At 36.5% G+C, this 24,855-nt stretch overlaps 1 protein-coding gene across 1 annotated transcript in view; it reads left to right on the forward strand.

Annotated features, from left to right (window-relative positions):
- Positions 1-23,217, forward strand: part of LOC128657070 (gastrula zinc finger protein XlCGF26.1-like) — a 243,877-nt gene extending 220,660 nt beyond the window's left edge. Inside the window, exon 10 of the mRNA XM_053711299.1 lies at positions 22,197-23,217. Coding sequence (XP_053567274.1) covers positions 22,197-22,207 — 11 coding nt within the window. The 3' untranslated portion in view covers positions 22,208-23,217. The remainder of the gene's footprint in view (positions 1-22,196) is intronic.
- The last annotated feature ends 1,638 nt before the right edge of the window (positions 23,218-24,855 follow it).

A 24,855-nucleotide genomic window follows, 5' to 3' on the forward strand; every position in this document is an offset into this window, starting at 1 on the left:
GCGCCCCAACCTAGTAGGCTGGCGTCTGTTGTTACAATTGTCCAGTCTGGCCTGCTGAATGGCATCCCCCTGGACAGGTGTGGCCGATAAAGCCACCATAGAAGAGAATTTCTGGTCTCTTGATTCAGATTCAGAGTAGGGGACAAATCTGAGTAATCCCCATTCCACTGACTTAGCATGCACAATTGCAGCGGTCTGAGGTGTAGGCGTGCAAAAGGTACTATGTCCATTGCCGCTACCATTAAGCCGATCACCTCCATGCATTGAGCTACTGACGGGTGTTGAATGGAATGAAGGACACGGCATGCATTTAGAAGCTTTGTTAACCTGTCTTCTGTCAGGTAAATCTTCATTTCTACAGAATCTATAAGAGTCCCCAAGAATGGAACTCTTGTGAGAGGAAAAAGAGAACTCTTCTTTTCGTTCACTTTCCATCCATGCGACCTTAGAAATGCCAGAACTAACTCTGTATGAGACTTGGCAGTTTGAAAGCTTGAAGCTTGTATTAGAATGTCGTCTAGGTACGGAGCTACCGAAATCCCTCGCGGTCTTAGTACCGCCAGAAGGGCCCCCAGAACCTTTGTGAAGATTCTTGGAGCCGTAGCCAATCCGAATGGAAGAGCTACAAACTGGTAGTGCCTGTCTAAGAAGGCAAACCTTAGATACCGGTGATGATCTTTGTGGATCGGTATGTGAAGGTAAGCATCTTTTAAATCCACTGTGGTCATGTACTGACCCTTTTGGATCATGGGTAAGATTGTCCGAATAGTTTCCATTTTGAACGATGGAACTCTTAGGAATTTGTTTAGAATCTTTAAATCTAAGATTGGCCTGAAAGTTCCCTCTTTTTTGGGAACCACAAACAGGTTTGAGTAGAACCCTTGTCCTTGTTCCGACCGCGGAACCGGATGGATCACTCCCATTAATAACAGATCTTGTACACAGCGTAGAAACGCTTCTTTCTTTATCTGGTTTGTTGACAACCTTGACAGATGAAATCTCCCTCTTGGGGGAGATAATTTGAAGTCTAGAAGGTATCCCTGAGATATGATCTCTAGTGCCCAGGGATCCTGAACATCTCTTGCCCAGGCCTGGGCGAAGAGAGAAAGTCTGCCCCCCACTAGATCCGGTCCCGGATCGGGGGATCTCGGTTCATGCTGTCTTTGGGGCAGTAGCAGGTTTCCTGGCCTGCTTGCTCTTGTTCCAGGACTGGTTAGGCTTCCAGCCTTGCCTGTAACGAGCAACAGCTCCTTCCTGTTTTGGTGCAGTGGAGGTTGATGCTGCTCCTGTTTTGAAATTCCGAAAGGGACGAAAATTAGACTGTCTAGCCTTAGCTTTGGCTTTGTCTTGAGGTAGGGCGTGGCCCTTACCTCCTGTAATGTCAGCGATAATTTCTTTCAAACCGGGCCCAAATAAAGACTGCCCCTTGAAAGGTATATTAAGTAAATTGGACTTAGAAGTAACATCAGCTGACCAGGATTTTAGCCACAGCGCCCTACGTGCCTGTATGGCGAATCCTGAGTTCTTAGCCGTAAGTTTGGTTAAATGTACTACGGCCTCCGAAATGAATGAATTAGCTAGTTTAAGGACTCTAAGCCTGTCCGTAATGTCGTCTAGCGTAGATGAACTAAGGTTCTCTTCCAGAGACTCAATCCAAAATGCTGCCGCAGCCGTAATCGGCGCGATACATGCAAGGGGTTGCAATATAAAACCTTGTTGAACAAACATTTTCTTAAGGTAACCCTCTAATTTTTTATCCATTGGATCTGAAAAAGCACAGCTATCCTCCACCGGGATAGTGGTACGCTTAGCTAAAGTAGAAACTGCTCCCTCCACCTTAGGGACCGTTTGCCATAAGTCCCGTGTGGTGGCGTCTATTGGAAACATTTTTCTAAATATCGGAGGGGGTGAGAACGGCACACCGGGTCTATCCCACTCCTTAGTAACAATTTCAGTTAGTCTCTTAGGTATAGGAAAAACGTCAGTACTCGCCGGTACCGCAAAGTATTTATCCAACCTACACAGTTTCTCTGGTATTGCAACGGTGTTACAATCATTGAGAGCTGCTAAGACCTCCCCTAGTAATACACGGAGGTTCTCCAATTTAAATTTAAAATTTGAAATATCTGAATCCAATCTGTTTGGATCAGAACCGTCACCCACAGAATGAAGCTCTCCGTCCTCATGCTCTGCAAGCTGTGACGCAGTATCAGACATGGCCCTAGTATTATCAGCGCACTCTGTTCTCACCCCAGAGTGATCACGCTTGCCTCTTAGTTCTGGTAATTTAGACAAAACTTCAGTCATAACAGTAGCCATATCTTGTAATGTTATCTGTAATGGCCGCCCAGATGTACTAGGCGCCATAATATCACGCACCTCCCGGGCGGGAGATGCAGGTACTGCCGCGTGAGGCGAGTTAGTCGGCATAACTCTCCCCTCGCTGTTTGGTGAAATTTGTTCACATTGTACAGATTGACTTTTATTTAAAGTAGCATCAATACAGTTAGTACATAAATTTCTATTGGGCTCCACCTTGGCATTGGAACAAATGACACAGATATCTTCCTCTGAGTCAGACATGTTTAACACACTAGCAATAAACTTGCAACTTGGTTATAATCTTTTTTAGCAAAAACGTACTGTGCCTCAAAGAGGTACTAAACGATTAAATGACAGTTGAAATAGTGAACTGAAAAGTAGTTATAGCATCAAACTTTAAAATAACACAACTTTTAGCAAAGGTTTGTTCCCATTAGTAAAATAACAATAATTAAATTTGACATAAAAATTACAGAGCAACGTTTTTATTCACAGTCAATATATAATTCTCACAGCTCTGCTGAGAGAATCTACCTCCCTCCAAAGAAGTTTGAAGACCCCTTAGATCTGTCAGAGATGAACCGGATCATGCAGGAAATATAAGAGTAACTGACTGGAATTTCTTGATGCGTAGCAAAGAGCGCCAAAAACGGCCCCTCCCTCACACACACAGCAGTGAAGAGAAACGAAACTGTCACAATTAAAAGCAAACAACTGCCAAGTGGAAAATAATGCCCAAATATTTATTCACTCAGTACCTCAGCAATGTAAACGATTCTACATTCCAGCAAAAACGTTTAACATGATAAATACTTATTAAAAGGATTAGTGACTTTTAACAGAGTAGTTCCGGTGAAATACCATCCCCAGAATACTGAAGTGTATACATACATGTCATTATAACGGTATGGCAGGATTTTCTCATCAATTCCATTCAGAAAATAAAAACTGCTACATACCTCAATGCAGATTCATCTGCCCGCTGTCCCCTGATCTGAAGCTTTTACCTCCCTCAGATGGCCGAGAACAGCAATATGATCTTAACTACTCCGGTTAAAATCATAGTAAAAAAACTCTGGCAGATTCTTCCTCAAACTCTGCCAGAGAAGTAATAACACGCTCCGGTGCTATTGTAAAATAACAAACTTTTGATTGAAGTCATAAAAACTAAGTATAATCACCATAGTCCTCTCACACATCCTATCTAGTCGTTGGGTGCAAGAGAATGACTGGGACTGACGTAGAGGGGAGGAGCTATATGCAGCTCTGCTGGGTGAATCCTCTTGCATTTCCTGTTGGGGAGGAGTTATATCCCAGAAGTAATGATGACCCGTGGACTGATCACACATAACAGAAGAAAATGACGCAACTTCCGGCGACACGTATGACGCCGGAAACAGAAAAAAAATTTTGCGCCAAAAAAGTCTGCGCCAAGAATGACGCAATAAAATGAAGCATTTTCAGCCCCCGCGAGCCTAACAGCCCACAGGGAAAAAAGTCAAATTTTAAGGTAAGAAAAAATTGATTTATTCATATGCATTATCCTAAATATGAAACTGACTGTCTGAAATAAGGAACGTTGAACATCCTGAGTCAAGGCAAATAAATGTTTGAATACATATATTTAGAACTTTATAAAAAAGTGCCCAACCATAGCTTAGAGTGTCACAGAAAATAAGACTTACTTACCCCAGGACACTCATCTACAAGTTGTAGAAAGCCAAACCAGTACTGAAACGAAAATCAGTAGAGGTAATGGTATATATAAGAGTATATCGTCGATCTGAAAAGGGAGGTAAGAGATGAATCTCTACGACCGATAACAGAGAACCTATGAAATAGACCCCGTAGAAGGAGATCATTGAATTCAAATAGGCAATACTCTCCTCACATCCCTCTGACATTCACTGCACGCTGAGAGGAAAACCGGGCTCCAACCTGCTGCGGAGCGCATATCAACGTAGAATCTAGCACAAACTTACTTCACCACCTCCATAGGAGGCAAAGTTTGTAAAACTGATTTGTGGGTGTGGTGAGGGGTGTATTTATAGGCATTTTGAGGTTTGGGAAACTTTGCCCCTCCTGGTAGGAATGTATATCCCATACGTCACTAGCTCATGGACTCTTGCTAATTACATGAAAGAAATATATATATATATGTGTGTGTGTGCGCGTGTGTTAATATGTTTCTGTACTTAAGCGCTCCATAACCAGTTCCTTTTCTTTTATGTGTGGCTTTGTTTTGTTTTTTAAAACCGTCATATGTGTTTGTGTTTTTATGTTTGTCTGTATTTCTGTATGTATGGGTGAGTATGTAAGTGGACATGTCATTATAAGTCACTTACATGTCACTTACTGATTCTGATTCTTTCATTTCAGCATATATCAGTATGTGAGTGACCCATAATAATGCAATTGTTTTTGCTGCCTTGGATGATCATCCTTAATCTCTTGAAGTCTTGAAGAGATTAATGATGATCATCCAAGGCAGCAAAAACAATTGAAAAAATCAGATTCATCATGCTATAGCTATATGTGTTATTAAGTGGCATAATGCATTGTGCCATATATCTGTGTATATAATGTGACATATACTTTGAGCCCATATATCTGTGTGTTATAATGTGACATATATTTGTGTAATTGTGCCATATACAGTATCTGTGTGTTATAATGTGACATATACTTTGTGGTTCACGTCAACAACATAAAACAAGGCACACTTACGACACCTCTCATAACACACTTTAGCCAAGTGCATGGTAATAGTCCAAAAACTCTCAAATGGACCACTGCAAAACACATCCTACCCCCAAACAGAGGTGGAGATAGGTTGACTCTCTTGGCAAGAGAGGAGGTCTATTGGATTCTGAAATTAGACACAAGATGGCCCACAGGACTCAATAGCGAATTTGATTTAATCAACTTTTGGAAGTAAAGGTGTTGAAATAAACTTGTTGAAAACTAAATTAAATTAAATTAGATTAGAGTAAAACAATGTGACTGTTAGTATCAATAGTGTCATAAATAACAACACTAACACCAACATTTATATTTACTTTGGTTCTGACACAGTTGTCAATATTGACATCCATTCACTGACATCTCTGTTGGAGTTTGTTTATTAGTACATACCCCCGGAGGGGTTTCCCATTAACCCTAAGGACTCAGATTCAACATCAAGAACTTATCTTGACACTTTATTAAACTATTTATTAAACCAATGAATTAATAAATACATTAATCAACAATTAGTGGCAAAGATACTTAAGATGTGGCAAGACATTCATACTGTCAGTTCGTACATGATCAATTATTAACATAGCAGTAAGGAAGCTAAACTCTATATCAGATATAACCTTAGATCAAAGTTACTTAGCTATATTTAAGGTAGCGTGCTATATATATATGCATCTTAAGTTTCAAAAGGCGCTCATAAAAAGTGTCAATTATAAACCAAGTGTCATTACATTTTAAATATGATAATATTATGCTATGACACACTTGTTTACACACCAGATCATTTCCAACATACATCATATTAATACTAGGAAAAACAGATAATAACCTTTATGCAATGTGCAAATAGTAACCAAGAGTAAAATTTCCAACAATAGATTTAATTAAATTGAAAATTAGAATAACATAATTTATTAAATAAAGTTATTCCTAGATGGGAAACATACCAGCCTAACTTTTTGATAACTAATTAAATAGCAATCCATGTAGGTTGGTCAAAGATAATCCACAAGTATATATAAAACGTAGGACAGAACCAACTAAAGTCAGCTATGATTATCTAGTAGTCCCCATCCTTGACATAATCTCCCTAACTCCCAATAGCAATCTAACTATCGTTATTATATTCCTCTATAACACATGTCAGAAATAGTCAGTTTAGTGCATATGTAAAATGCCTTTGTTTTTGTTTATTGTAAGTTAATGTTTTGCGGCTCTAAAAGGGTGTGTTTTGTTTTACCCAATGGGAGGCATTCTTTGTCTTTTTAAACTCAGAGCAGTGGTCACTAAAACATGCTATGACTACGGCAGACAAGGCCGAAACGCGTCAGCAGCTGTGACCACTACCCTGAGCTGCAGCTTTGAAAAAGTTCCTGTAACCCAAGAGCTGTTGCTTTTTGTTTTAAGCCAATAAAGCCTTTTGATCAATTTACAAGCCATCGGGACTCCTGATTCTTTCTCTGTATACATATACTTTGTGGTATTGTGCCATATACAGTATCTGTGTGTTATAATGTGACATATACTTTGTGGCATTGTGCCATATATCTGTGTGTTATAATGTGACATATACTTTGTGGAATTGTGCCTTATATCTGTGTGTTATAATGTGACATATACTTTGTAGAAATGTGCCCTATAGCTGTGTTTTATGTGACATATACTTTGTGGAATTGTACCCTATAGCTACAAATAAATGTGCGTTATCTTATGTGACGTATACTTTGTTCGCTATACATAGGGGTATATTTATCAAGCTTGGTGACAAGAGAAAGAGAAATTGCGATGGCACTACTGGTATTGTGTCATTATACCCGATTAAGTATCCCGGTGTAATCTTCACAGGGAAAAAGTTGTACAAATATTAGGGATAAGACAGGGGTGCTGTACATTAAAGGAGTTACTAGAGAAAAAAACAATCGCAAAGGCAAATGATAAAGAATGTACTCGGATAGCACTCACCAATACTAGATGGAGGAGCCACTATATACAGATTGAGGAAAGCCCAAAATGGTGGCGGGTATTTAAAACTTAACTTTTAATGTGACGGGTTAAAAATACATAATGAATTAAAAACACAGTTGTGGACCACGGGACAAATTGATTATAATACTAAGGTGAGAGACACCAGCAAAAAAATACTGGCATGTGTTATTATATAATACTGATAGGTATAAGTCCTGGGTGTGAGTGACTTGTAGTGCTTTACCACCCCCTCTGGAGTGAGGGTATTGGTGGTGTACTTAATAGTATAACCCTTCAGTGATGTTATGGTGCAACATCCTTATAATTGTAATAGTAAAAATTATACGTGATTACTGCTCTCTAGCTGATACATACATTAAGGACTCAGAGTATAGTTAGAGCTAGAATGGCTAATATTGTTATTAGTGAGCTGAAATAACAAATAAATATATCAATGATGGCTTTCTTATGTAATAATCAAAGGAGGGGTTAAACTGGTACTTGTGACTACCATGGACTAAAAATGTATCAATCTCAATTCCTTGAGGCAAAGTGTTAATATCAACGGGATGGAATAGATCACTCGTTTGTTCAATATCTGTGGACACAGGTCCTATATTTCAGTCAAATGTGGTGCTTACCACATCCTCAAATACGAGGTTATTTGTGGTGTACTAATTATAGATGTACTAACAACAGCATAAGAATTGCTGATAGTTGTCAGCTATAATCCCACTAATACGCTCCCCCTGAACTGTGAATGTAATTAGACACAGTTACTACTTTTACTGGATAGTGAAATAAATCTGTTAATAGATATCTCACAAAGTAATGAAAATTCTCCTATACAGTTCTTGGGAGTGAAGTTTGGCAAATAATTATGAACAGCCTAAAGAGGGGATACCTAATGCTTAGAAGCAATCCGTGATATCTGAATTGAGTCCTAAGTAGGCTGATTTGTAGTGTGTATTATAATCAGTAGTTCAATTTCGTGACTATGCAAAGGATACTTAATAGCTAGTAAGTTACTTATTACCGCACTCTAAGGAGAGATATCCACAGGAACTAATTTATATAGTGCAGAGTTAAGCTCCAATTTACCCGTTTTATAACATAACATACTTATTATTAATAACTCTAGTTTAGTAGCCTACAACTTAGTGATATCAGTTCATTAACATGAATATGGCTTGGATTAAGGTTCAAAACTTTCCGGATTTATACAGTGCAAAGTAAAGCTCCAATTTACTCGTTTTTAAAGTAGAATACTTTTTACTACTAGCACTGGTATAGCAGCTTACCGTTTGGTGATATCTGTTCATTAACTTAAAAGAAACTAAGAGTAAGATACAAAACTCTCCGAATCTGATAAGTAGCACTATAGGCATTCACACATTCTCACTCACACTTAGTTTAAATTTCTAGATTAACGCTGTCACTCGTGCATCCAAACAACTGCTGGGGTATTTTAAAAACAGAGACCGGAGGTCTCAGGGCGCCCTGACATGTTTCGCTGTAAGATTTTAATGAGTATATAAATGGTGTCCATATTGTTACAGAGAAGGTTAGTGTGTCCTTATGACTATTTTAACATCAGGCATGATATAATGCTGACCTAGTCAGTAAGCAAGCATATAACATATATGGGTATGGGAGTGACAAGTATTGCAAAGGGCTTCAAATAACTCACAATACCTAGTTTGGAACATGGCCAAAAGTGTATTATCAGCAGTTTTAAAGGGTATAAAAATCAGGGAGAAATAATGGTAGATAGAGTTCATCTTTGGAAGGGAAACACCGATACAAGCTGTAACCAGGACTCCCACAAGAAACAAACGGGGTAATATTCATTTTATGTATTATTTCTCTGTTAAATTGTTTTTATGTGTTTAACCTTGTAAACAATAACATGTAATCTTGTTATTTATCTATTCTTTAATAAATGTGTGATGGTTTAAATAGTTGAAGGTAGTATGGTTGTCTGTTTCTGGAGGGTTTAATAGATATACAGTACGGTATATGAAATTCGTTTGTACAGGGCCGATTATTAATATATTTATATATTAATTTTTAGACGTGAATGGTTTTTAACATAAGATCCTTTGGTTATTTAAGAGTAAATTCTTAAATTTTGGTGGTAGCAGGTAGGAGATTTGTTAAGATTCGTGTTCACAACAGATAGCTTTATTTTTAGGTTTTGTTAAAGAGAGATAGATTACTTGTGCTGAAGAATTAGCTAGCATTCTTTAGATGAGTAGTTGTTTGTAACATTCACAAGGTTAAAAGGTTATGGAGCTGTTTTGGGGAAAAATCGCTTCAGTTAAAAAACAGAATGAAATTTTAAACTGTATTGAAGGGGTTTTTAATCCATGGTCTAATGTACAAGAGTATGTTAATAAATCTATTGACAATAAGATATTTTCCAAGTCTGAGGGAAAGAAAGCATTAATGTTTGGTGCATACAAAATAGCAGAAAATTATTCTAAAGTAATTGGAGAATTGCAGGCTTTACAAAGACAGTTAACTGAGGTGAAATGTCGGAATGAATCTTTAACTCTAGCAAAATACTTCAGCTGTTTCTTTTAGTCAGGAAACTAGAGAAGCTTTGTTGACAAATAGAGAATTGAGTGCAGAGAATGGGTCTTTACAACAAATGTTACTTGATGCTCATGGAGCAATACAAGTTTTAAAACAGTCAGGGCAAGTGTGTGTACCTGAGGATCATTCTAAATGTCATGAAATTCTTAATGATTTACAAACAAAACTGGGTCAAAGTAATGCATTAATCGCTGCATGCAAAATACCAGTTAATTATGTAGAGTCAGACTGTGTTGAAGATGTGAGTGACAAAAAGAATGTGGAGAATGTAAAGATGGCACCGATTCTAGTGAAAGAACAGTTGGATGAAGAGGGAGAGATCATTTCACGTACTAAAATTAACCAGCCTTTGACTAGCACAGAAATTGCTACATTAAGTAAGGAACTAGGACAGTTTAAATTAGGCGATGATCCCTTAGATGTTATGATTAGGTTATCACAATTTGAAAGAATACACAAAGAATTGCAAACAAATGCTATATTTGATATAATTGTAACAAGTATGGATGATGCATTAAAAGCAAGCATGCCTTCAGATGTTTTTCTTAGACCAAGAGTTAAACAACAGTTAGTGCATGAGTTACTAAAAACATTAGGAATTGATGAAATGGATGCTCATTCATCATATGAAAATTGCAAGCAGAGAAAGAATGAATCAGTGCAAGGATTTGCTGATAGACTGTTTGAAATTTATAAACTAACTTTGCCTGAAAATACTGAGGCAGATCATAACAATGAAATGTATAAACGTGGGTTACTAAACCGCATTAATCCAGAAATTAGAAAATTGGTTAGTTTGAATGTGTCTTCAAGTAGCATTTTTAACAAAATAATTGAATGTCTAAAAAGAGCAGAGTTGTGTAATGAAACTAACAAGGGAATAAAACAGAGAATGTCTGCAGTTGGAAAGCCATTCCCAAATAACAGAGAATGTACTAAAATCATATCTAACAAGAAAAAAATTGTAAAAATTATTAAGTGTTATCTTTGTAAAAAATGGAGACATATTAATGCCAAATTTGTACAAAGACATAATACTGTTGTAGTAACATCTGCTGAACAATTTGAAACTAGATACAAATTGGAAAATCTAAAAAAGGAACTGGAAAGAGTTAAATTGATTCAAATTACAAATAAAATTACCAGTTCTGAAAATGGGTAAAAAGGGATAATTATCTCCAAATCTTGTCTGGAGTGAGGTTCAGACGTAATGTATATAGTTGCCCAGTTTTTAAAGGAGTCGTGAATGGGGGCTCATGATGGAATATATTTTTAATAAATACTGGTGTACCTATATTCATTATTTATACCTCACAAAACCTCAATCTAATCCATTGTTCGTAGGGGGGAAAACAAATTGTGTTGCAAGTTTTTCAAGGTTCATATAAAGATGTTATAAAGCTAAAAATGATATGAATTTAATTGATAATGGTATTTTGAATTAGAAGAATATTTAGTGAATTTGTTTGATGAAATGTCAATTTGGGTTCAAAATTTCTCACAAAATATGTTTTATTTTATTATGCTAATGGTAAAAATATAGTTTAAAACAGATGATCAACATTCTGTTATCTCTGTTTTACATTATGTTTATAGTATAAAGAAACTTGACAAGTTAAGTTTACTTGCACATAAAAATGCTAAGGTTACAAATATTTTGCAGCAGTTTGCCCATGCATTTGCTGAATATAAATATGATTTGGGAAATTGCAAGGGGAAGAGTTTATCACAGGAAATGTACATTTAGCTATAAAAGCAATATTCATATTATTATTATTATATTATTAAGGAAAGTGAGCCATATGTACAGCAAATTATATATTATTTTACTTGAACAAGGTGTATTGAGAAAATGTAAATCTGTTACTAATTTTAATTTGTACAGAAACCTGATGGAAATTGGCATTTAACAATTGATTAAGGTAAATTACATCCAGTGACATCTGCCTAGGCATCAAAATGTCAGAGAGGTTCCTATTTTTTCCTTTATCCCTCCAAATACAAAGTTTTATTTAAGCCTTGATATAGCAAACAGTTATTGGTTTGTATCTCTGCACCCAAAGTCACAATACAAGTTTGTCTTTAAGTGGAAAGAAGATCACATTATGTTTATGTCTTCCTGTGGTCCTGAACAATTCAGCAACAATTTTCCATAAAAAGATGGCTACTATTCTATCAAGATTGTCAAGACTATTAGCACTTATGCAATATGTTGATGATTTGGTATGTACTACAGAAACAGAAAAAGAACATTTTAAATTGTTTACAGAATTGTGGAAATTATTGGCAAATGCTGGACTAAAAGTGAATATAAAGAAATGCCATTTTTTACAGACAACAGTGAACTTTACAAGAGTGACAATATCATCTGAAAGAAAGACTCCAGATCAACAAAAGGGGATGTCATAAAAAGACTAAACATACCTGTGTCAAAGACTGTTTTAAGATCATTTTGGGATTGTTCCAATACCAAAGAGACTTTATTCCAAAGTTTAAAGATTTGGCTGGACCCTTGTATAACTTGCTAAAGAAAGAAAACGTTTGAGAACTTAAAAAAGCATGTAATCAATACGATGGTGTTGCTTCTACAGACCCCAGAAAAATGTTTCAATTGGAAGTTGCTAGTTTTAAAAAAAAAAAAAGACTTTATCTGCAGTGCTGTGTCAAGAGAAGTTTGGAAAACTGAGACCAGTGACCTATGCAGCACGACCTTTTGAAAATAACTGAAGAAAAGTATTCCTGTGTGAGGAACAGTTGTTGTCAGTATTCTGGATATAAGAACATTTTACATAACATGATTTCAAAAAGTGTTATTGCAAAGTTCACATTTTCCTTTGAACTTAATTGGTGAAACTAGGAAACAGTATAATTTCATCTGCAAGATTTTAAAAGTGGGTGCTGATGCTAATGAAAAGAAATATAGACATTATAATAAAGGAAACAACTTTGTTGCCAGCATGTTTGCTATATGAAGGTGAACCACATAAATATTCACTTTTTTGTGTTCTCTTTTCCTCTCAATTCAAGTTTATATATTTTGGTGCAAAGTACAGATGTTTACTGTGATGGTTCTTTTTATCATAAGGATGGTAAAGCATATACAGGTTTTTCAATAATTTTACCTGATAAAATAGATATGCATTTATGTGAGATACATTATTCTCAATATGCTAAATTGGCTAATGTTTGTTGTACATTGGAACACTAAGCAGATATGGCTATTGACATTTATAATAATAGTGCATATGTGGTTAATACACCGACAATGCTTCCTTTGTATGTATATAATGGTTTTAAGTCATGTGATGAAAGACCATTGGTACATACAAATCTGTTAAAGTATATTTGATATTTGCTAAATTAATGTAAATTGCCATATGCAATAATTAAAATAAAGGCATTTAGCAGGGAAACCTTTATCAATGCCAGTATCATGGGCAAATTACAAATTTATAAAATCTGAAGAAAATGAAACTTTAATGTGTTTAAATAAGTAAAATATGTTGTTTGTATTTCCAGTTGTTGTGTTCCTTAAAGGGACAGTGAACACCAGAATTTTGTTGTTTTAAAAGATAGATAATCTCTTAATTACCAATTTTCCAGTTTTGCATAACCAACATAGTTTTAATAATACAAGTTTACCTCTGTAATTAACTTGTATCTAAGCCTCGGAAGACTGCTCCCTTATTTCAGTTCTTTTGATAGACTTGCAGTTTAGCCAATCAGAGCTGTCTCCATTGTAAATTCATGTGCATGAGTTCAATATTATCTATATGGAACACGTGAACTAATGCCCTCTAGTGGTGAAAAACTATAAAAATGCATTTAGATTACAGGTGATCTTCAAGGTCTAAGAAATTTGCATATAAACCTCCTAGGTTTAGCTTTCAACTAAGAATACCAAGAGAACAAAGTCAAATTGGTGATACAAGTGAATTGGAAAGTTGTTTAAAATTACATGCCCTATTTTAAACATGAAAGTTTATTTTCCCTTTAAGAATGTGTAGATTAATTTTCAAAAATGTAATTTGCTTCCTATAGGCGGACATTATTCTGCAGATAGAACATGTGACAAAAATACAGAAAAATTTATAATGGTGGCCACCAATGAAAGATAATATTTTTTGTTTTTTTTTCCAATATGTTCTAGAAATTTGCCTTGTCTGCAGTTTAATTCTTCAGTCAATAAGAATCAATAATTATTAAGGTTTTTACTTTTCCCCATGACAAACCTTGGTTACAAATATAAATAGATATTATTTTGTTTTGTTGGTTTTACCTAGAATACTAGAAGAATACATGTATACAGGGAGTGCAGAATTATTAGGCAAGTTGTATTTTTGAGGATTAATTTTATTATTGAACAACAACCATGTTCTCAATGAACCCAAAAAACTCATTAATATCAAAGCTGAATATTTTTGGAAGTAGTTTTTAGTTTGTTTTTAGTTTTAGCTATTTTAGGGGGATGTCTGTGTGTGCAGGTGACTATTACTGTGCATAATTATTAGGCAACTTAACAAAAAACAAATATATACCCATTTCAATTATTTATTTTTACCAGTGAAACCAATATAACATCTCAACATTCACAAATAAACATTTCTGACATTCAAAAACAAAACAAAAACAAATCAGTGACCAATATAGCCACCTTTCTTTGCAAGGACACTCAAAAGCCTGCCATCCATGGATTCTGTCAGTGTTTTGATCTGTTCACCATCAACATTGCGTGCAGCAGCAACCACAGCCTCCCAGACACTGTTCAGAGAGGTGTACTGTTTTCCCTCCTTGTAAATCTCACATTTGATGATGGACCACAGGTTCTCAATGGGGTTCAGATCAGGTGAACAAGGAGGACATGTCATTAGATTTTCTTCTTTTATACCCTTTCTTGCCAGCCACGCTGTGGAGTACTTGGACGCGTGTGATGGAGCATTGTCCTGCATGTTTTTCTTGAAGGATGCAGACTTCTTCCTGTACCACTGCTTGAAGAAGGTGTCTTCCAGAAACTGGCAGTAGGACTGGGAGTTGAGCTTGACTCCATCCTCAACCCGAAAAGGCCCCACAAGCTCATCTTTGATGATACCAGCCCAAACCAGTACTCCACCTCCACCTTGCTGGCGTCTGAGTTGGACTGGAGCTCTCTGCCCTTTACCAATCCAGCCACGGGCCCATCCATCTGGCCCATCAAGACTCACTCTCATTTCATCAGTCCATAAAACCTTAGAAAAATCAGTCTTGAGATATTTCTTGGCCCAGTCTTGACGTTTCAGCTTGTGTGTCTTGTTCAGTGGTGGTCGTCTTTCAGCCTTTCTTACCTTGGCCATGTCTCTGAGTATTGCACCCCTTGTGCTTTTGGGCACTCCAGTGATGTTGCAGCTCTGAAATATGGCCAAACTGGTGGCAAGTGGCATCTTGGCAGCTGCACGCTTGACTTTTCTCAGTTCATGGGCAGTTATTTTGCGCCTTGGTTTTTCCACACGCTTCTTGCGACCCTGTTGACTATTTTGAATGAAACGCTTGATTGTTCGATGATCACGCTTCAGAAGCTTTGCAATTTTAAGAGTGCTGCATCCCTCTGCAAGACATCTCACTATTTTTGACTTTTCTGAGCCTGTCAAGTCCTTCTTTTGACCCATTTTGCCAAAGGAAAGGAAGTTGCCTAATAATTATGCACACCTGATATAGGGTGTTGATGTCATTAGACCACACCCCTTCTCATTACAGAGATGCACATCACCTAATATGCTTAATTGGTAGTAGGCTTTCGAGCCTATACAGCTTGGAGTAAGACAACATGCATAAAGAGGATGATGTGGTCAAAATACTCATTTGCCTAATAATTCTGCACTCCCTGTAGTTTAGTGGTAATAGATGGATTGAGGTTTTTCCAAAAACAAATCAAGTAGTTTTTATAGTTGCATAGGTTATTTATTTGAGCTTTTCTCTAGATGGGAATGCCATTTGTAGTAGAAAGTAATAATGAGCCTGCATTTAGTGGGGAAATATTTCAAGGAAATTAATTAATCATTGGGAATTAAGCATAAATTATATATAGACTGTAATCATCAGGAGCAGTAGAAAGGGGTAATAAATACTATAAACAATTATAAACTAAAATTTGTAGCATTAAACTTTCAACATGGAAAACAATGTTACCTTTATGTTCAATAACCATAAGATCTATCCTACATTCTACTACAGGTGTCACACCATATCAAGTAATAACTTGTAGATTGAATAACACACTTGGAAGGATTTTACTTTCAATTTCTACACCAAATCTACAAGGGGCAATAATAAAAATTTGGATAAAAACATAAATTATGCTTACCTGATAATTTTCTTTCTATTTATGAAGAAAATGAGTATCACAGCATATTGACAATGTAAATATGTTGGTAGCTCAAAATATTGTAAGGAGTAAAGCTCAAATAAAAACATATTTTGACAAAATGTTAGACCTTTTGAAATATAATGTAATAGTTTTAGTAATGATAATGAGATTTCTTTCATGTAATTAGCAAGAGTCCATGAGCTAGTGACGTATGGGATATACATTCCTACCAGGAGGGGCAAAGTTTCCCAAACCTCAAAATGCCTATAAATACACCCCTCACCACACCCACAATTCAGTTTTACAAACTTTGCCTCCGATGGAGGTGGTGAAGTAAGTTTGTGCTAGATTCTACGTTGATATGCGCTCCGCAGCAAGTTGGAGCCCGGTTTTCCTCTCAGCGTGCAGTGAATGTCAGAGGGATGTGAGGAGAGTATTGCCTATTTGAATGCAATGATCTCCTTCTACGGGGTCTATTTCATAGGTTCTCTGTTATTGGTCGTAGAGATTCATCTCTTACCTCCCTTTTCAGATCGACGATATACTCTTATATATACCATTACCTCTGCTGATTCTCGTTTCAGTACTGGTTTGGCTTTCTACAAACATGTAGATGAGTGTCCTGGGGTAAGTAAATCTTATTTTCTGTGACACTCTAAGCTATGGTTGGGCACTTTGTTTATAAAGTTCTAAATATATGTATTCAAACATTTATTTGCCTTGACTCAGAATGTTCAACTTTCCTTATTTTTCAGACAGTCAGTTTCATATTTGGGATAATGCATTTGAATTAATCATTTTTTCTTACCTTCAAAAATTTGACTCTTTTTTCCCTGTGGGCTGTTAGGCTCGCGGGGGCTGAAAATGCTTAATTTTATTGCGTCATTCTTGGCGCGGACTTTTTTGGCGCAAAAATTCTTTTCCGTTTCCGGCGTCATACGTGTCGCCGGAAGTTGCGTCATTTTTTGACGTTATTTTGCGCCAAAAATGTCGGCGTTCCGGATGTGGCGTCATTTTTTGCGCCAAAAGCATTTAGGCGCCAAATAATGTGGGCGTCTGATTTGGCGCTAAAAAATATGGGCGTCGCTTTTGTCTCCACATTATTTTAGTCTCTTTTTTCATTGCTTCTGGTTGCTAGAAGCTTGTTCTTTGGCATTTTTTCCCATTCCTGAAACTGTCATTTAAGGAATTTGATCAATTTTGCTTTATATGTTGTTTTTTCTCTTACATATTGCAAGATGTCTCACGTTGCATCTGAGTCAGAAGATACTACAGGAAAATCGCTGTCTAGTGCTGGATCTACCAAAGCTAAGTGTATCTGCTGTAAACTTTTGGTAGCTATTCCTCCGGCTGTTGTTTGTATTAATTGTCATGACAAACTTGTTAATGCAGATAATATTTCCTTTAGTAAAGTACCATTGTCTGTTGCAGTTCCTTCAACATCTAAGGTGCAGAATGTTCCTGATAACATAAGAGATTTTGTTTCTGAATCCATCAAGAAGGCTATGTCTGTTATTTCTCCTTCTAGTAAACGTAAAAAATCTTTTAAAACTTCTCTCCCTACAGATGAATTTTTAAATGAACATCATCATTCTGATTCTGATGACTCTTCTGGTTCAGAGGATTCTGTCTCAGAGATTGATGCTGATAAATCTTAATATTTATTTAAAATGGAATTTATTCGTTCTTTACTTAAAGAAGTACTAATTGCTTTAGAAATAGAGGATTCTGGTCCTCTTGATACTAATTCTAAACGTTTAGATAAGGTATTTAAATCTCCTGTGGTTATTCCAGAAGTTTTTCCTGTTCCTAATGCTATTTCTGCAGTAATTTCCAAAGAATGGGATAAATTGGGTAATTCATTTACTCCTTCTAAACGTTTTAAGCAATTATATCCTGTACCGTCTGACAGGTTAGAATTTTGGGACAAAATCCCTAAAGTTGATGGGGCTATTTCTACCCTTGCTAAACGTACTACTATTCCTACGTCAGATGGTACTTCGTTTAAAGATCCTTTAGATAGGAAAATTGAATCCTTTCTAAGAAAAGCTTATCTGTGTTCAGGTAATCTTCTTAGACCTGCTATATCATTGGCTGATGTTGCTGCAGCTTCAACTTTTTGGTTGGAAACTTTAGCGCAACAAGTAACAAATCATGATTCTCATGATATTATTATTCTTCTTCAGCATGCTAATAATTTTATTTGTGATGCCATTTTTGATATTATCAGAGTTGATGTCAGGTTTATGTCTCTAGCTATTTTAGCTAGAAGAGCTTTATGGCTTAAGACTTGGAATGCTGATATGGCTTCTAAATCAACTCTACTTTCCATTTCTTTCCAGGGTAACAAATTATTTGGTTCTCAGTTGGATTCTATTATCTCAACTGTTACTGGTGGGAAAGGAACTTTTTTACCACAGGATAAAAAATCTAAAGGTAAAAACAGGGCTAATAATAGTTTTCGTTCCTTTCATTTCAACAAAGAACAAAAGCCTGATCCTTCATCCTCAGGAGCAGTTTCAGTTTGGAAACCATCTCCAGTCTGGAATAAATCCAAGCCTGCTAGAAAGGCAAAGCCTGCTTCTAAGTCCACATGAAGGTGCGGCCCTCATTCCAGCTCAGCTGGTAGGGGGCAGGTTACGTTTTTTCAAAGAAATTTGGATCAATTCTGTTCACAATCTTTGGATTCAGAACATTGTTTCAGAAGGGTACAGAATTGGTTTCAAGATGAGACCTCCTGCAAAGAGATTTTTTCTTTCCCGTGTCCCAGTAAATCCAGTGAAAGCTCAAGCATTTCTGAATTGTGTTTCAGATCTAGAGTTGGCTGGAGTAATTATGCCAGTTCCAGTCCCGGAACAGGGGATGGGGTTTTATTCAAATCTCTTCATTGTACCAAAGAAGGAGAATTCCTTCAGACCAGTTCTGGATCTAAAAATATTGAATCGTTATGTAAGGATACCAACGTTCAAGATGGTAACTGTAAGGACTATCTTGCCTTTTGTTCAGCAAGGGAATTATATGTCCACAATAGATTTACAGGATGCATATCTGCATATTCCGATTCATCCAGATCATTATCAGTTTCTGAGATTCTCTTTTCTGGACAAGCATTACCAGTTTGTGGCTCTGCCGTTTGGCCTAGCTACAGCTCCAAGAATTTTTACAAAGGTTCTCGGTGCCCTTCTGTCTGTAATCAGAGAACAGGGTATTGTGGTATTTCCTTATTTGGACGATATCTTGGTACTTGCTCAGTCTTTACGTTTAGCAGAATCTCATACGAATCGACTTGTGTTGTTTCTTCAAGATCATGGTTGGAGGATCAATTTACCAAAAAGTTCTTTGATTCCTCAGACAAGGGTAACCTTTCTGGGTTTCCAGATAGATTCAGTGTCCATGACTCTGTCTTTAACAGACAAGAGACGTCTAAAATTGATTGCAGCTTGTCGAAACCTTCAGTCACAATCATTCCCTTCGGTAGCCTTATGCATGGAAATTCTAGGTCTTATGACTGCTGCATCGGACGCGATCCCCTTTGCTCGTTTTCACATGCGACCTCTTCAGCTCTGTATGCTGAATCAATGGTGCAAGGATTACACAAAGATATCTCAATTAATATCTTTAAAACCGATTGTTCGACACTCTCTAATGTGGTGGACAGATCACCATCGTTTAATTCAGGGGGCTTCTTTTGTGCTTCCGACCTGGACTGTAATTTCAACAGATGCAAGTCTCACAGGTTGGGGAGCTGTGTGGGGATCTCTGACGGCACAAGGAGTTTGGGAATCTCAGGAGGTGAGATTACCGATCAATATTTTGGAACTCCGTGCAATTTTCAGAGCTCTTCAGTTTTGGCCTCTTCTGAAGAGAGAATCGTTCATTTGTTTTCAGACAGACAATGTCGCAACTGTGGCATACATCAATCATCAAGGAGGGACTCACAGTCCTCTGGCTATGAAAGAAGTATCTCGAATTTTGGTTTGGGCGGAATCCAGCTCCTGTCTAATCTCTGCGGTTCATATCCCAGGTATAGACAATTGGGAAGCGGATTATCTCAGTCGCCAAACGTTGCATCCGGGCGAATGGTCTCTTCACCCAGAGGTATTTCTTCAGATTGTTCAAATGTGGGAACTTCCAGAAATAGATCTGATGGCGTCCCATCTAAACAAGAAACTTCCCAGGTATCTGTCCAGATCCCGGGATCCTCAGGTGGAGGCAGTGGATGCATTATCACTTCCTTGGAAGTATCATCCTGCCTATATCTTTCCGCCTCTAGTTCTTCTTCCAAGAGTAATCTCCAAGATTCTGAAGGAATGCTCGTTTGTTCTGCTGGTAGCTCCGGCATGGCCTCACAGGTTTTGGTATGCGGATCTTGTCCGGATGGCCTCTTGCCAACCATGGACTCTTCCGTTAAGACCAGACCTTCTGTCTCAAGGTCCTTTTTTCCATCAGGATCTGAAATCCTTAAATTTAAAGGTATGGAGATTGAACGCTTGATTCTTGGTCAAAGAGGTTTCTCTGACTCTGTGATTAATACTATGTTACAGGCTCGTAAATCTGTATCTAGAGAGATATATTATAGAGTCTGGAAGACTTATATTTCTTGGTGTCTTTCTCATCATTTTTCTTGGCATTCTTTTAGAATACCGAGAATTTTACAGTTTCTTCAGGATGGTTTAGATAAGGGTTTGTCTGCAAGTTCCTTGAAGGGACAAATCTCTGCTCTTTCTGTTCTTTTTCACAGGAAGATTGCTATTCTTCCTGATATTCATTGTTTTGTACAAGCTTTGGTTCATATAAAACCTGTCATTAAGTCAATTTCTCCTCCTTGGAGTTTGAATTTGGTTCTGGGGGCTCTTCAAGCTCCTCCGTTTGAACCTATGCATTCATTGGACATTAAATTACTTTCTTGGAAAGTTTTGTTCCTTTTGGCCATCTCTTCTGCCAGAAGAGTTTCTGAATTATCTGCTCTTTCTTGTGAGTCTCCTTTTCTGATTTTTCATCAGGATAAGGCGGTGTTGCGAACTTCTTTTGAATTTTTACCTAAAGTTGTGAATTCCAACAACATTAGTAGAGAAATTGTGGTTCCTTCATTATGTCCTAATCCTAAGAATTCTAAGGAGAAATCGTTGCATTCTTTGGATGTTGTTAGAGCTTTGAAATATTATGTTGAAGCTACTAAATCTTTCCGAAAGACTTCTAGTCTATTTGTTATCTTTTCCGGTTCTAGAAAAGGCCAGAAAGCTTCTGCCATTTCTTTGGCATCTTGGTTGAAATCTTTAATTCATCTTGCCTATGTTGAGTCGGGTAAAACTCCGCCTCAGAGGATTACAGCTCATTCTACTAGGTCAGTTTCTACTTCCTGGGCGTTTAGGAATGAAGCTTCGGTTGATCAGATTTGCAAAGCAGCAACTTGGTCCTCTTTGCATACTTTTACTAAATTCTACCATTTTGATGTATTTTCTTCTTCTGAAGCAGTTTTTGGTAGAAAAGTACTTCAGGCAGCGGTTTCAGTTTGAATCTTCTGCTTATGTTTTTCATTAAACTTTATTTTGGGTGTGGATTATTTTCAGCACGAATTGGCTGTCTTTATTTTATCCCTCCCTCTCTAGTGACTCTTGTGTGGAAAGATCCACATCTTGGGTAATCATTATCCCATACGTCACTAGCTCATGGACTCTTGCTAATTACATGAAAGAAAACATAATTTATGTAAGAACTTACCTGATAAATTCATTTCTTTCATATTAGCAAGAGTCCATGAGGCCCGCCCTTTTTTTGTGGTGGTTATGATTTTGTATAAAGCACAATTATTCCAATTCCTTATTTTATATGCTTTTGCACTTTTTATCACCCCACTTCTTGGCTATTCGTTAAACTGAATTGTGGGTGTGGTGAGGGGTGTATTTATAGGCATTTTGAGGTTTGGGAAACTTTGCCCCTCCTGGTAGGAATGTATATCCCATACGTCACTAGCTCATGGACTCTTGCTAATATGAAAGAAATGAATTTATCAGGTAAGTTCTTACATAAATTATGTTTTTATGTCTAAAAAAGTCGCTCATTTGTTCCTAAAATGAATTGTTCTTTTTGTGTTTTGGATAAAGATAATTTTATTGTTTATTTCTTTGAAATAACGTATACGAAAACAAAAAAAAACCTATTTTAAATGGTATTATATTAAATAATTTTAAAAATATATGAATTAACAGATACTGCATTTGATTTTTCTTAGAAAGAATCTGAAGAAATACCAAAAAGATGACAACCTATCTTCAAGTTGGGAAATTCCATGTCCTAATGTTGTTATGACTGATTATGGAGGGTTTTGCTGGACGAAATTCTTTTGCATTTTCAGAGGACTGCATGGGTATTTTGGGTTTGACTCAGACAACTTCAAGATGGAAATCGTGATTGTGGTATCAAAGTCAATGTAACTGAACTAGTTTTTGGAAGATGATCAACAACATCAAAATAAACATTATGATCCTGAACGTATTAACATAGCTTTGGACAAAGGCCGGTCTAATGTTACAAGTTATACAAAATGGGTTAAATGTGGCAAAGAAACATTTATTTTTAAGTTTATTTTTGCAAAATATGACAGTCAAGGACAATGACATTATTTTGGGAACAAAAGAACGTTATAACATCCGATTGTACGATTTTACTTTAAAAATGTTAATTGTTGTTAAATGTATAATTATTTTGTTTATGTTAATTTTGTATAAAGAGAATAGTTTATAGAGTAATGTGCTAAACCTTACCGTTACACTATAAGGCCTAGCAAAGGGGTGGACTGTAAGATTTTAATGAGTATATAAATGGTGTCCATATTGTTACAGAGAAGGTTAGTGTGTCCTTATGACTATTTTAACATCAGGCATGATATAATGCTGACCTAGTCAGTAAGCAAGCATATAACATATATGGGTATGGGAGTGACAAGTATTGCAAAGGGCTTCAAATAACTCACAATACCTAGTTTGGAACATGGCCAAAAGTGTATTATCAGCAGTTTTAAAGGGTATAAAAATCAGGGAGAAATAATGGTAGATAGAGTTCATCTTTGGAAGGGAAACACCACCGATACAAGCTGTAACCAGGACTCCCACAAGAAACAAACGGGGTAATATTCATTTTATGTATTATTTCTCTGTTAAATTGTTTTTATGTGTTTAACCTAGTAAACAATAACATGTAATCTTGTTATTTATCTATTCTTTAATAAATGCGTGATGGTTTAAATAGTTGAAGGTAGTATGGTTGTCTGTTTCTGGAGGGTTTAATAGATATACAGTACGGTATATGAAATTCGTTTGTACAGGGCCGATTATGAATATATTTATATATTCATTTTTAGACGTGAATGGTTTTTAACATAAGATCCTTTGGTTAAATTCTTACATCGCCAGTTCGGCTTTGTCAAAGGTGGGGCGCCCGCCGATACGCTGAGCATAAGTAGGCTGGCTGCGGGGGGAGTGATGGGATGGAGCCTCCCGATTAGTTGCGCACTAGCAGATGAAGGATTGGTCGGCTCGGGGGTGTGGCAGCAATGACGTACACTCCAGGCTTACGGGGTGTGTTACTGGGTATCAACCGTATGATTGACAACTGGGATAGATGAATGGAGTGATATGCGTATTGATAACATGGCCAAAAGTACAAACTTACAATAACAATGTGTTGGAACAGACAAAACCCCAAAGACCTGAAGTGAAAAGCAAGTGAAATGACACAATCACTATATGAAATGTGAATAAAAATACTCTCAAAAATAAATGTACACTATTAATACAATGGAAATGTTAAAGGAATATGTGGAAAGTGACACAGAAAAATCATTTTTATTTTTATTATATTATATTTTGTGCTGCTTCATATAAATAAAAACCGCAAAGGTGTGGAAAATGAAAGCGATCAGATTGATTCTACAATCCATCAATAATGCTCATGTGTATATAGTGCTAATGCAATAGGTGACTAGGAAACAAAATGTGCAGGTATTTAGTGTAGATTGTGAAAAGAGGGAGAATAGGAATTACAGAGGTTTGAATAAAAACAATATTTAGAGGACCCACCTAGGAGTCTACGTAAATGGGAGTGAGGTGCTGGAGGATATTTATACTTAAAACAAGTTGGAGGATATATCTATTTTGGCAAAAGAATTGGCCATGATTTGGAAGGGTAATTGTATTATCCAGAAGTTGAATAACTTAATGACTAAAATAGAACAAATTATAAAAGACACCCTATATATATCCTGAAGAGAGTATACTCCCCAAAATTTATATGGGGATATTGATTATCAGTTGCCATAATTCTCTGAGTTATTTTATTAGTTTTTTTATTCATCATTCGAGAAGGGGATTTATAGAAAGCAATAGTAATTATTTTGCTCATTTAACCCCTTAGGCTGTACGCAATTTAGGAGGTAGATCCATCTGCATTCAGATCTTAAAAGTGCTGTTTCTAAGTTGCCCCCCCTGATTCCTAAGGATATTTTTTCTATTCCTTGGCATTTTAGATTGCTGGGGTTAGAGCGATGGTATTTAAGAAAATATAAAAAGAAATTCCTGAGGAGGAAAAACCTAAGAGGATGCGCTTGGAACACAGGTTATCAAAGTAGGACCTAACACTTTAAGATTGGGTTTGTACCCGTATGCATAAATAAATATAAACAGCACAGTGTTTGGTATGTGTGAAAAATTAATAATAATGACGAAAATAAATTGTGAGTAAAACAAGTGCTCAGGACAATTTGTGTATAATATTAGTGATACATTGAAATAATCAGAAATCACAGATAAACAATGATATTTGTGGCGATGAGTAAAATATATAAAAAGTACTTATCAATGTCCCAAAAAATGCTGAGATGTAAAAAATAAGTG

This window comes from Bombina bombina, chromosome 4 (genome assembly GCF_027579735.1).
Source record: "Bombina bombina isolate aBomBom1 chromosome 4, aBomBom1.pri, whole genome shotgun sequence".
Lineage (NCBI taxonomy): Eukaryota > Metazoa > Chordata > Amphibia > Anura > Bombinatoridae > Bombina > Bombina bombina.